Source organism: Taudactylus pleione, unplaced genomic scaffold (assembly GCF_031769625.1).
Source record: "Taudactylus pleione unplaced genomic scaffold, aTauple2 ptg000173l, whole genome shotgun sequence".
Taxonomy (NCBI): domain Eukaryota; kingdom Metazoa; phylum Chordata; class Amphibia; order Anura; family Myobatrachidae; genus Taudactylus; species Taudactylus pleione.
The window spans coordinates 2,111,534-2,126,317 of NW_028284575.1; the positions used below are offsets into that span (position 1 = coordinate 2,111,534).

The following is a 14,784-nucleotide window of genomic DNA, read 5'->3' on the forward strand; positions in this document are numbered from 1 at the left end:
GGTGCAATCGGATCAGGGGTACAGTCATATAAGGGGGTGCAGTCATTGGGGATCGGTCAGATCACAGGATGCAGTGATAAATGGAGCTGATTGGAAATCAGGAGATGAAGTGAGATCAGAGAGGGCAATCAAATCTAGAAGGAAGTACGGTGAGATCAGGGGGTGTTGGTAAACCAGGGGGTGCAGTGTGATCAGGGGGTGTTGGTAAACCAGGGGGTGCAGTGTGATCAGGGGGTGTTGGAAAATCAGGGGGTGCAGTGTGATCAGGGGGTGTTGGTAAATCAGGGGGTGCAGTGTGATCAGGGGGTGCTCATAGATCAGGAGGTGTAGTGTGATCAGGGGGTACAGTGCGATCAGGGGGTGCAGTGAAATTTGGGGGTGCAGTGAGATCTGGGGGTGCACCCTGGTGCATATAGAGCTGTGTTAGTGATGAGGCAGGGGGCTCTTTAGTCTGCAGAGCGGCTGCTGACATTATTGGGTGCAGTAGGTGCTGACTCCTCCAGGGTCTCCCAGCTGGGGTGGGCTCCGGGGCTGGTGGGCGCCAGAATGGAGGATCAGACTGACCACAGTCCCGGAGCCCCCAGCGAGTCGGATAACGGGGTCTCCCCTCCCCCCATGCACCCCGGGGCCCCCCCGCACCGGACCACCAACTTCTTCATAGACAACATTCTGCGCCCGGACTTCGGCTGCAGGAAGGAGACCCCCGGGCGGGAGAACGTCAACCCCCTGCACACCCGGCCGGGTCACTCCGCTCCCAGCCCGGACTCTGACACCACCTCGGACAGCTCCAAGGGGAGCGACCCCAACCCTGCCCTGCTCCTGGTGGAGAACGCCGGGCCCCCGGCCAACAATAAAGACCCCCTGGTGTGGCCAGCCTGGGTGTACTGTACCCGCTACTCTGACCGGCCGTCTTCAGGTAAGAGTCACAATTTCTGATCCATAATAAGCCCCTGGATGACTACAATGCCCGACTGTTTGGGGCTCTGAACATCGGGACATGCTGTGCACTGAAAATGATTCTTCCATGAAATGTTGTCATAGATCCTGGAGGATGAGATTTATCCAACGTGCAGGAAAAATAGGGCTTTTATTGTGCAGGAAAATAGGGATTTTATTGTGCAGGAAAATAGGGATTTTATTGTGCAGGAAAATAGGGACAATTAGATGAGTTGGTTCTGAGCAGGGACATACACTGTTGTTATCGCCCTACTCTGACTAGCGAATGATAAATAAAATAACTTATTTTAACCCCATGTAACGCCGGGATGTCGGGCCCACAGTCCCGACTCTGTCTGATGGACCCGGATTCCTTCTTGGGTGTCACATCCGGTTTATACAGAACGAAAGTAAAGTCTGGAGCGATGTCTGTGGGATCTTCTATCAGCCATACAAATATTCTTACTGTTATGATTCAGATACACAGCTGGTTACACTGTATCCCATGTCTAGTAATTATACTCCATTCATAACATTACCATATCAATATATAAACTGTATCCCATGTCTAGTAATTATACTCCATTCATAACATTACCATATCAATATATAAACTGTATCCCATGTCTAGTAATTATACTCCATTCATAACATTACCATATCAATATATAAACTGTATCCCATGTCTAGTAATTATACTCCAATCCTAACATTACCATATCAATATATAAACTGTATCCCATGTCTAGTAATTATACTCCAATCCTAACATTACCATATCAATATTTATAATACATTGTAGCTGCGAGAGCGATTTGTTTATAAACACTGCACCTTATATTATAAACACTACCCGTTATAGTATAACATTATACCATATATATATATATATACGCATTTATAAACACTGCTTCTTATGCTATAGCAACATATTTATAAACACTGCTCCTTATACCATAACAACATTATATTTATGAACACTGATCCTTATACCATAACAACATTATATTTATGAACACTGATCCTTATACCATAACAACATTATATTTATGAACACTGATCCTTATACCATAACAACATTATATTTATGAACACTGATCCTTATACCATAACAACATTATATTTATGAACACTGATCCTTATACTATAACAACATTATATTTATAAACACTGCTCCCTATATTATAATAACCTTCGTGAACACTGCTCCATATACTTTAAAAAAAAACGTATATTTATAAACTCTGCTCCTTTTAAGATAATAACCTTATATTTATTTATTTATACTATAATAGAGATAAATGCATAAATACTGCTCCTTATACTATAATAGAGATAAATGCATAAATACTGCTCCTTATACTATAATAGAAGTACATTAATAAACAGTGCTGCTTTTCATATAATATAGATATATTTATAAATACTGCTCATTATACTATAATAACATTATATTTATAAACACTATAATATTACTCTGCTCGCTAAATGATAACAATGTTATATTTACAAACTCTGCTACCTATACTCTGCAAAGAGATACATGTATAAATACTACTCATTATACTATAATAGAGGTACATATATAAACCCTGCTACTTATAAAATAATAGTGGTATATGTATAAACACTGCTCCTTATGCTATTATAAAGCTACATTTATAAACACTGTTCTCTATAATATAAACATTGCTACCTATACTATAATAACGTTATATTTATTAACACTGCTCTCTGTACTATACACAGAGATGAATATATAAACACTCATTCTTCTACTTTTATAATGCTCTATTTGGAAACACTGTTTTTTATAATATAAACATTGCTCCCTATACTATGATAACGTTATATTTATAAACACTGCTTCCTATGCTATATTAGAGATATATTTAATGATACATTTATAAACACTGCTACTTATAATATAATAACGACATACTTATAAATTCTAGTCCACATGATATAATAGAGATATATTTATAAACACTGCTCCTTAAACTCTAATAACGATACATATATAAGCACTGGTCCCTATAGAATAATAACGATATATTTATAAACACTGCTCCTAGTATTAAAGTACATCTCTATTTATAAACAAGGTCACTATACTATAATGACCTCATATTTATAAACAGTGCTCCTTGTACTATAAATATAAACACTGGTCACTATAATATAATAACGATATCTTTATAAACACTGTCCTTTATACTATAGAGATACATTTATAAATACTGGTCCCTTTACAATAATAACGTCATATTTATATCCACGATAAATATTAATAACACCGTCCTTATAATATTGATATATTTATATACAACGATCTTTATACTGTAATATTTATGATTTTATAAACACTAGAAGTTCTTATGATTTAATATCGATAACGATAATTTTACAAATACTGATCTTTTTTTTCTGTAACAGCAATAATAGATACACTCACATTAAGACTATAATATATATATATATATATATATATATATATATATGTATAATGGACCTTATAGTATCATAATCATATATTTATAAAACTAATACGTATGCTATAATATAGAACTATCAATACACTTGATTCTTCTATAATGGCGACATCGTTCTAAACACCTTATAATGGTGCTATTTTAGTATAATAGTTTTATATATATATATATATATATAGTAAAAAATATATTTCTGAACACTATTTATTTGGTAATATATATATACATATATATATATATATATATATATATTGTTATTTCATAATAGCGAAAGATGTAATATTGCACCTTCTACTATAACAAAGGTTTAGGCATAGGTATACACAATAGTCTTTATACTACAACAGAGAAATATTGATTAACACGAACTTTATAATAGTGATAGATTTATAAACCCTGCTCCTTATAATAGTGATAGATTTATAAACCCTGCTCCTTATAATAGTGATATATTTATAAACCCTGCTCCTTATAATAGTGATATATTTATAAACCCTGCTCCCTGTAATATATTTATAAACACTGCTCCTAAAACCATAATAGAGGTATATTTATTAATATTTACCCTTGTACTATAATAGCAATATATGTATTCACACTGCTTTTATACTATAATGCATATATAATCATAAACATTTATTCTTATAATATAACAAATATATAGATCTAAACACTTATGCTTATATTATAATAACTATTTATTTATAAATATTTTTTTCTTATTCCATAATAGCTATACATATATAAACAAGGCAGGTTTAAATATCATGTCTCTATATTACATGCATGCAGTTTATAATGTAAAATTCATATGTTGTTTATTATTGCTCCGTGTACTATCATAGAGGTATGTTATACTGTGTAAGCTAGATCATGTTATTACTATACACGGCTGTTATATACCACTGGTATTGATGCAGTACTATTCAGGGATCACTAGATAAAGTAAACAAGGAACAATCAGGAGCAGGGGCCCTGTGTACACAAGTGGTGGATTTGGATGGAATAGGGACTGTCATAGTGGCAGGTTACACTAATCAGTGACTGGTCAGAGCCACCTCTCAGCGAGGAGATATTACCTGCATTACCTTCTAGCATTGCTGGTCTCCGTGTCCAGTCTCTATATCAGTGCCCTGCTTCTATAGCAGTGCTGGTGTCAGTGTCCAGCCTCTATAACAATGCTGGTGTCAGTGTCCAGCCTCTATAGCAGTGCTGGGGTCAGTATCCAGCCTTTATAGAAGTGCTGGGGTCAGTGTCCAGCCTCTATAGCAGTGCTGGTGTCAGTGTCCAGACTCAATAGCCGTGCTGGTGTCAGTGTCCAGGCGCTATAGCAATGCTGGTGTAAGTGTCCAGGCTCTATAGCAGTGCTCTTGTCAGTGTCCAGCCTCTATAGCAGTGCTGGTGTCAGTGTCCAGACTAAATAGCAGTGCTGGTGTCAGTGTCCAGGCGCTATAGCAGTGTCGGGGTCAGTGTCCAGTCTCTATAGCGGTGCTGGGGTCAGTGTCCAGCCTCTATAGCAGTGCTGTTATTAGTGTACAGCCTCTATAGCAGTTCTGGCGTCAGTATCCAGGCTCTATAGCAGTGCCGGTGTCAGTGTCCAGCCTCTTATAGCAGTGCCGGTGTCAGTGTCCAGCCTCTATAGCAGTGATGGTGTCAGTGTCCAGGCTCTATAGCAGTGCAGGTGTCAGTGTCCAGCCTCTATAGCAGTGCTGGTGTCAGTGTCCAGCCTCTATAGCAGTATGAGGGGTCGTAAGACTGGCATTATTCCCCCCCCCCTCCCCTTCATAACTGAGTAAACCTCACCCAACACCCCGACACCCCGTCTCTATATTATTCTTTCAGGTATCGGATTCTAAAACAACACTCCGAGTCTGTATGTATTGCTCATCACACAATAACGATATATATATATATATTGTATAATAGTGTAATGAGCAATATACACACACATATACTGATCACATATACAAGCTATGCATGTCTACATCTGTCATATACTCAGGATCTGTATATAACGCTTAGTGGCACCGTATATCTGTATACAAGACTCAAATCGCATATGACGCTCAGAGTAATATGTGTGTGTGAGTATGTGTATATATATATATATAGTGTGTATGTGTGTGTACAGTTCCGCCACATGTATTTACACAGCGCAAGAACATTCGCTTGCGTTTTACTATTTGCATACATCATGTGTATAGCACTCTGTATATAACACTCACTATATGTATGTATGTATGTATGTATGTATGTATGTATGTGTGTATGTATGCACGGTATGTATGTGCACACATTGCCCCATCACACGGTGTATACTCCTCTCGGGATATAACGTTCATATAACACATTACAAACTACAAACTTATAAAGCTCAATAATGATATACCCCTTTCACTATATATATATATATACATATATATATATATATATATATATATATATATATATATGGTACATGCATACATCTTTCTGTATACACCTCTACCTGTCCTTATACACTGCTTTTACTTTAATTTAGTGATCAGGTTCTGTTTATAACGCCCATTACACCGCATCATTACCGTGTGCTTCTGTATATACCGCTCACCTACAATAAAAAATACTCATATCCTTTTGTTAAACATTAATATTTGTGTACTGTAGACTCGTCATATTCGTATATCGAATTATAGGAATTAATGTAACTACTTTTTGTCATTTGCACCATTTAATTGTCGAAATAAAAATGAAATGTTTTGGTGCATAATATTATATTAGCGGACAGATAAAAGAGTACAGGTAACTGTCAAGGAATATTGATACAATGTAGCCGATTATATTACACACTCTTCAAATGTCGCAGATAATATTCAATCTCCGTGTAGCGATTTACCAATTACATGATAATATTAATCATTATAAATCGGTATCTGGGAGAAGATTATTTCGCTCTGGGATTCTGACAGACATCTATGGGGAGTTTCCGATTAGTAATTAAACTTCAAAAATGTCCCAGTGACATTAAAATCATTGTGATAGTAGGAAATGTACAACCTCTATCTAACACACACGTCTATCTGGCAGGAGATGTGGCAGGGTCTCTATCAGTTTCGGGGCGCTGATGAATCATCCAGGTTTTTATTTAGAACAGTGATTGTACTGTTGTTATTTGTGTTGCAATATTGATATAATTGAATATATTCCTTGCGCTTGGTGAGTAAATAGCTGCTTCTGTGATGACAGTGTTATTTACTGGACTGTTACATATAAGGATAGGATTACTTCCAGTATCAGATAGCAGGTGAAATCTTACCCACAACTGGAAGAAGGAGGGATCCATTACACAATGTATTAAATATGATATTAATAGCAAAAATATTACATATAAATAATAATTGCAACAGTAACAATAACAACAAATAATAATAGTAGTAATATTAATAATGTAGGACTACTATAGTAATAGTCACCATGATAATAGTAATGATTGTAGTAGTAGTAGTAATAATAATAATAATAATAATAATAAATAACAATAATAATAATATTAATAATAATAATACAATTATTAGTAACAAAAAATGAAAGCAACAATACAATAATAATCATGATCATAATAATCATAACATTAGCAATATCCTTAGAAACAATAAAAATGAAGCAACAATATTAGCAGTAATACTAATGATCATGATGATAATAATAGTAAAATTAGTAATTTGATTCGTAACTATAATAAACAAAGCAATAATTAGAGTAGTAATACTAATGATCATGATATGAGTAATTTTATTAGTAAGAATAATAAACGAAGCAATAATAATAACTGTAGTGATGCTAATGATCATGATGATAATAAATGAGTAATATTATTAGTAAGAATAACACACGAAACAATGATTATATGTAATAGCAGTCAGAAAGATTAGTAATATTATTAGTAATAATAGAACAGGTAATAATAATAGTGGTAGTAGTATCAATAATGACTAAGATGATAATAAAATTAATAATAATAATAAAAATAACAATAATAATATGCTTTTTAGGATGATAGTAATAATAATAGAAGTACTGATTTTTAAGATGATGATAGTAGTAGTAGTAGTAGTAGTAGTAGTAGTAATAATAATAATAATAATAATAATAGAAGTACTGATTTTTAAGATGGTGATAGTAGTAGTAATAATAATAATAATAATAGTAGTAGTAGTACTGATTTAGGATAATAATAATAATAATAATAATAATAATAGAAGTACTGATTTTTAGGATGATGATAGTAGTAGTAGTAGTAGTAGTAGTAGTAGTAGTAGTAGTAGTAGTAGTAATAATAATAATAATAATAATAGTACTGATTTTTAGGATGGTGATAGTAGTAGTAATAATAATAATAATAATAATAATAATAGTAGTAGTAGTAGTAGTAGTAGTAGTAGTAGTAGTAGTAGTAGTAGTACTGATTTAGGATAATAATAATAATAATAATAATAATAATAATAATATCCCTCTTGTGACGATAGACCTATGACAGCAGTGAATGCCATTGGTATAATTATACCCTGTGTCCTTAGCAGGGCCCCGCACCAGGAAGCTGAAGAAGAAGAAGAACGAGAAGGAGGACAAGAGGCCGCGCACGGCCTTCACCGCGGAGCAGCTGCAGAGGCTGAAAGCGGAGTTCCAGGCCAACCGCTACATCACCGAGCAGAGGAGGCAGACCTTGGCCCAAGAGCTTAACCTCAACGAGTCCCAGATCAAGATCTGGTTCCAGAATAAAAGAGCCAAAATCAAGAAGGCGTCTGGCCTAAAGAACGGACTCGCCCTGCACCTAATGGCCCAGGGACTGTACAATCACTCCACCACCACGGTGCAGGACAAGGAGGACAGCGAGTGAGGGTCACCTACAGAATGGGGTTGGGGGGGGAGGGAAGGGGGAAGGGGCTTCTACAGACATGACCCCATGGTGTGAGGGTGACCTCCACACATACACCTCTATTACTATATATACACCCTGATCTGACCTTGTATAGATGTAATATCAGGTAAGGACAAAGTACTTTTTGTGCTGGGGGGGTGGGCCTGCCCCCCTCCCCCACCGGCCTCCCTGTCTCATGTGATTTATTTCTGGGTGTTGTGGTGGATCCCCCAACTGACCGTTGAGTACCTCTTAGTGTGGACCCCCCACCCGTGTTTCTCAGCACCCTCCCCCCGGATGGGGGGGTGCAGAACTGTCCTTTCAAGCCAAAGATTTTATTATGTTGAGAAAATTGTACCCTGGAATAAAGCGTGGGACGTGTTCTATAGCAGGGAGACTGTAACTTATTTTATAATAAACCGAATATTCGATGATTAATACATCTCCGAGCTCTTATTCCGGGGTTTAGGGTTCCTGCAATGATGGAGTCGCTTTATAATTCACCCTTTCAGTCTATAGCCGGCTTCACTACTGTATACTGTACGGCCTCCTGCCTATTGTACCCAAAGTCTCTGCAGCACCCTGATACTGCCGGTTTTAAGGATGACCCCCGAAAACACACACACACCCCACCCAAACACAGACCCCCTCCCTTAGGGGACTCCACAACGGAACATCTTTTGCAGATCGCTGACTGCATGCACATGAATCCTGTTAGTTTTTTTTTTATTGTATCTGTAAATTATTATATTTTAAATCAGACTCATTTCCTAATAATGGTATTTACAGAATATTTCATTAGAGACATTTAGTTAATAATATATCATATACTTTGATTACTGATCAGGTAAAAAAAAAAAAAAATAGTCCCTGCAAAGGGAATACTATTCTGTATCATGCACATACACAAAACAGTAACATTGTATCAGATAACCACAAGAATAGTAATAACGACGGCAGCAATATTGCTAACAAGCTGTATTAATCTCATTTTATTTGATTGTTTTAATTATGTCATTGCATTTTGATGTTCCAGTTGTATTCCTGGTTGTGTTTGAGTCCTATGTCGTTTATTATGTCATCAGTTTTCGTTTTGGTCTATTTTTTTTAAAACATATCCTAAAGTCCTTGTATTGTGTGAACTGTCATGAAATGTAATAATCACACATTAGACCCCCACCTTCCCATGCAGGCAGTGATGATATTCCTGGGGTGTTTTGGAGGCTGCTGGCAGAGTCTATATTGTGAAGGTGTAGAGGCTGCAGACAATGATGATATTTCTGAAATTCCTGGTGGCTGCAGACAATGATATTTCAGGGATGTCTGTTGTACGAAGACAATTATATGTCTGGGGAGTATTGGGGGCTGCAGAACATGATTATATTGTTAGGGGTTTTGTAATATATATTCTATCTATCTATCTATCTATCTATCTATCTATCTATCTATCTATCTATCTATCTATCTATCTATCTATCTATCTATCTATCGATCTATTCAGCCAGCCAGGCAGGCATGTACATATGTTGCGTTCCCGGTATGGGGAGAGTTGTGATGTCGGTGATGTCGGTGATGTGAGCTTTATACCAGGAGAGGAGACTGCTCTGTATAAAGTTTGTTATCTGTAGTCTCCTGTTTTTAGCCTGGAGGGTGTATTATGAGTCAGATAGCTGGGTATGTATACCTGTACTAACTATAGAAAACTGTGTATACATGTAAAACCTATAGTGGTCTGTGTATACTTATACTGTGTATACATGTGACATTTATAGCAGTCTATATATACATGTAACACCTGTATTAGTCTATGTGTACGTGTAACACCTACAGTATAGTGGTCTATATATATATGTGACATCTACAGCAGTCTATGTGCACATGTAACAGCTATAGCGGTCTGTATATACTTATAACACGTATGGCAGTCTGTGTATACATGTGACAACTATAGCAGTCTATGTGACATCTATAGCAGTCCATGCGTACATGTAACACCTATAGCAAACTACGTGCATGTAACACCTACAGCAGTCCATGTGTACATGTAACACCTATAGCATTCTGTGTATACTTATAACACGTTTGGCAGTCTGTGAGTCTGTGTATACATGTGACATCTATAGCAGTCTATGAGACATCTATAGCAGTCTATGTATATATGTAACACCTACAGCAGTCTACGTATACATGTAACACCTACAGCAGTCTATGTATACATGTAACACCTATAGCATTCTGTGTATACTTATAACACGTTTGGCAGTCTGTGAGTCTGTGTATACATGAGACATCTATAGCAGTCTATGTGACATCTATAGCAGTCTATGTATACATGTAACACCTACAGCAGTCTACGTATACATGTAACACCTATAGAAGTGTATGTATACATGTAACACCGCTAGGAGTGTGCATACATGTGACATCAATACGTGTTAACACCTTATGTCTATGTATACATGTAACTTATATACATTTAACATCTATAACTGTCTATGTGTACATGTAAAGCCTATTGCAGTCTGTGTATACATGTAATACCTGTACCAGTGTAAGAATACATGTAACACATTTAGGAGTCTGTGTATACGTGTACCAACTATAGTGATCTATGTATACATGTTACACCTATAGCCATCTATGTATACATGTAGCACATATAGCAGTGTATATATACATGTAACACCTATATCATTCTGTGTATGCATTTAGCAGCTATTTATATTCCTCACATGTTTCTGGTATAATGCCAACACGTTTTATACTAAATAGTGTAAATATATACATATTATTATATACAAATCTGTTATCTCATGTATAGTATAGAGATATATTATAATATTACAATAACCTGTTATATATTGTATATTGCATATACATATTATGGTTATATCTGATAAATATTGCATAGTGTATAGATATATAATACTAGTATAATAATAAAGTTACAAATTGAATAACGCACACATGCACACACACACTAGTGCAGCTACATTCCAATCATTTGTGTAATAATGACATGTTATATGTTACATCGCAGAGTTACTTTTTATAATATAGGTAAATGAACCTGCTGTATATAGGACCTGTACAGGGGCTATGCTGTTATACTGTACATCATCAGGAGCTGAAATATGCTGTAATCGTTTCCCACACACTGACATTGTATCTCTGTATGTTACAGAATATATGGAATATAGATGGGACGTGTCAGTCTGTGTTCTTCTTGTATAATATTCACATTATATCTCTCTCCTGCATATCTTGGATCAAGATGATTATTATTCTGTATGTATACACTATTTATAGATAATGTTCTACATTATCCTCTTTCTATGTGATACTGATTCTCCTTCCTACTCTTACTCTCTCATTCTCTGTCCTGCACTCACCCCTTTCTCTCTCTCTCTTCCTGGCCTTCTCTCTCACCTCTTCATCTCTCCCACTCCTTCCCTCCTTCCCACTCTCACACTCCACCTTACTCTCTCTCTTTCACCCTCTATGTCTCACACTCTCTCTCCTTTCCACCCACTGCCTTCCTCTATCTCTCTCTTTGTATCACATTCCACTTTTCTGTCTTACTCTCCCATTCCTTCCCTCCCTCCCACTCTCACACTCTACCTTTCTTTCTCTCTCTCTCTCTCTCTCTCTCTCTCTCTCTCTCTCTCTCTCTCTCTCTCTCTCTCTCTCTCTCTCTCTCTCTCTTCCTGGCCTTCTCTCTCACCCTTCATCTCTCCCACTCCTTCCCTCCCTCCCACTTTCACACTCTACCTTTCTCTCTCTCTCACCCCTTCATCTCTCACACTCCTTCATCTCTCCCACTCCCTCCCTCCCTCCCACTCTACCTTTCTCTCTCTCTCTTCCTGGCTTTCTCTCTCACCCCTTCATCTCTCCCACTCCTTCATCTCTCCCACTCCTTCCCTCCCTCCCACTCTACCTTTCTCTCTCTTCCTGGCTTTCTCTCTCACCCCTTCATCTCTCCCACTCCTTCATCTCTCCCACTCCTTCCCTCCCTCCCACTCTACCTTTCTCTCTCTTCCTGGCTTTCTCTCTTACCCCTTCATCTCTCCCACTCCTTCCCTCCCTCCCACTCTACCTTTCTCTCTCTCTCTTCCTGGCCTTCTCTCTCACCCCTTCATCTCTCCCACTCCTTCATCTCTCCCACTCCTTCCCTCCCTCCCACTCTACCTTTCTCTCTCTCTCTTCCTGGCTTTCTCTCTCACCCCTTCATCTCTCCCACTCCTTCATCTCTCCCACTCCTTCCCTCCCTCCCACTCTACCTTTCTCTCTCTCTCTCTCTTCCAGGCCTTCTCTCTCAACCTTTCATCTCTCCCACTCCTTCCCTCCCTCCCACTCTACCTTTCTCTCTCTCTTTCACCCTCTATGTCTCACACTCTCTCTCCTTTCCATCCACTGTCTTCCTCTATCTCTTTGTATCACACTCCACTTTTCTGTCTCACTCTCCCACCTTTTCTCTCTCATTCATCTTACTCTCTCAAACAATATCTATCTCATCCTTTCTTTTGCATTTCCACTTTCTCCTCATATTCCTCTCTATCTCCTAATTTCTTCATCTCTCTCTTCTTCTATTGCTTTCCCCACTTTCATTCACTCTCACTCTACAATTGTGAGTGTTGTTGTATATGTCCTCCTGGTATATACCCCTGTAACAAAGAACTCGAGACTGTTGTATGTCAGTGACATTGTTTGTAAATCCTGCAAATTAATGGTATATACAGCTCTGGGAATCTATTGTTTAAGTGGAGGTAAATGTTGTTGGTTATGTAACGTTCTAGTGGAAATTAATGGTGCTGCTGATGTAGTGCTCTGGTGTAGACACCTGGTATTGGTCCTGTCACGTTCTTCTTGACATGACTTGTATTGGTGATGTCATATTTTGTCATGTTTGGGTGGAGCTGAATGGTGTTGGAGCCCTAGTGTTCGGGAGGAGATGACTGCTGTTGTAAATGTAATTTATGGTGGCCATAAATAGTGATGGTAATGTAATGTTCTAGTGGAGAAGAATGGTATTGGTTATGTCACATTGCAATGGAGATTACTGGTGTTGGTTATGTCATGTTCTGGTGGTGGGCGTTGGTATTGATATTGTTATGTTTTGGTGCAGATGACTGGTTTTAGTAATGCCATGTTACAGTGAATAATATTGGTCTTGTTTTGGTGGAATTGATTGGTGGTTTCATGTTCACATGGAGAAAGCCGGTGTTGGTGATATCATGTTAAAATGGAATAGATCAGTGTTGGTAATATTGTGTTCTAAAGCCGGTGTTGGTGATATTCGGCTCTGGTGCTGGTGTTGATGATGTCAGATTCTGGTGGAGGTGTCTGACATTGGTAATGTTAGGTTCCGGTAGAGATGAACAGTCTTGGTGATGTCATCTTGTAGTACAGAATGGTGTTGGTTATGTCATCTTGTAATAGAGATGAATAGTGTTGCTGATGTCAACTTGTAGTGGAGATGAATGATGTTAATGTCAGGTTGTGGTGGAGGTTGCTCATGTTGGTAATGTCTGGTTCTTGTGGAAATGAATGATATTGGTGATGTCAGATTCTTGTGGAGATGAATTGTGTTGGGGATGTCAACTGGTATTGGAGATGAATGGTGTTATGTTCTGGTGGTTAAGGTGTTAGTGAAGTCATCTTGTCGTAAGATATATGGTGTTGATGTCAGGGCCTGGTTGAGATTACTGGTGTTGGTGATGTCATGATCTGGTGGTATTATGTTTGGATGGAGGTGGCTGGTGATGGTGATGTCAGGATCTGCTGGAGTTGAATGGTGTTGGTGATGTCAGGTTCTGGTGGGATGAATTGTGTTGTGGATGTCATTTTGTAGTGCAGATGAATGGTGTTGTTGATATCAGGATCTGGTGGATGTAACTGGTGTTGGTGATTTCAAGATCTAGAGGAGATTAATGGGGTTGGTGATATTAGGTTTTAGTGGAGGTTGCTATTGTTGGTGATGTTAGTTTCTGGTGGAAATGAATGATGTTGGTGATATTAGGGTCTGGTGAAAAGGAATGGTGTTGGTGATATTAGGATCTGATGGAGGTGGCTGGTGTTGATGATGTCAGATCTGGTGAAGTTGAATGGTTTTGATATTATATTTTGTGGAAATTAATGGTGTTGTTGATATCAATTTCTGGTGAAAAGGAATGGTGTTTGTGATGTCATCTTGTAGTGAAGATGAATGGTGTTGTTAATATTAGGATCTGGTGGAGGTGGCTGGTGTTGGTGATGTCAGATCTGGTGAAGTTGAATGGTGTTGTTATTAAAAGTTTTGTGATAATGAATGGTGTTGATATCAATTTCTGGTGAAAAGGAATGGTGTCGGTCATGTCATCTTATATAGGAGACAAATGGTGTTGGCATCAGGTTCTGGTGGAGTTGACTGGTGTTTGTGATGTCAGGATCTGGTGGAATTGAATGGTGTTGATATTAATG

General features: G+C 37.7%; 1 protein-coding gene across 2 annotated transcripts; it reads left to right on the plus strand.

Moving 5' to 3' along the window:
- The first annotated feature begins 306 nt into the window (after window positions 1-306).
- On the plus strand, window positions 307-8,317 carry EN1 (engrailed homeobox 1). 2 transcript variants are annotated; one of them, XM_088475546.1, is made up of 2 exons: window positions 307-916; window positions 7,985-8,317. In XM_088475546.1, the coding sequence occupies exons 1-2, from the start codon at window positions 547-549 to the stop codon at window positions 8,302-8,304; spliced, it is 690 nt and encodes a 229-aa protein (XP_088331672.1). In that variant the 5' UTR covers window positions 307-546; the 3' UTR covers window positions 8,305-8,317. The 2 variants fall into 2 exon arrangements, with proteins under 2 accessions (XP_088331672.1, XP_088331674.1); XM_088475548.1 differs by having other exon boundaries at window positions 7,988-8,317.
- The last annotated feature ends 6,467 nt before the right edge of the window (window positions 8,318-14,784 follow it).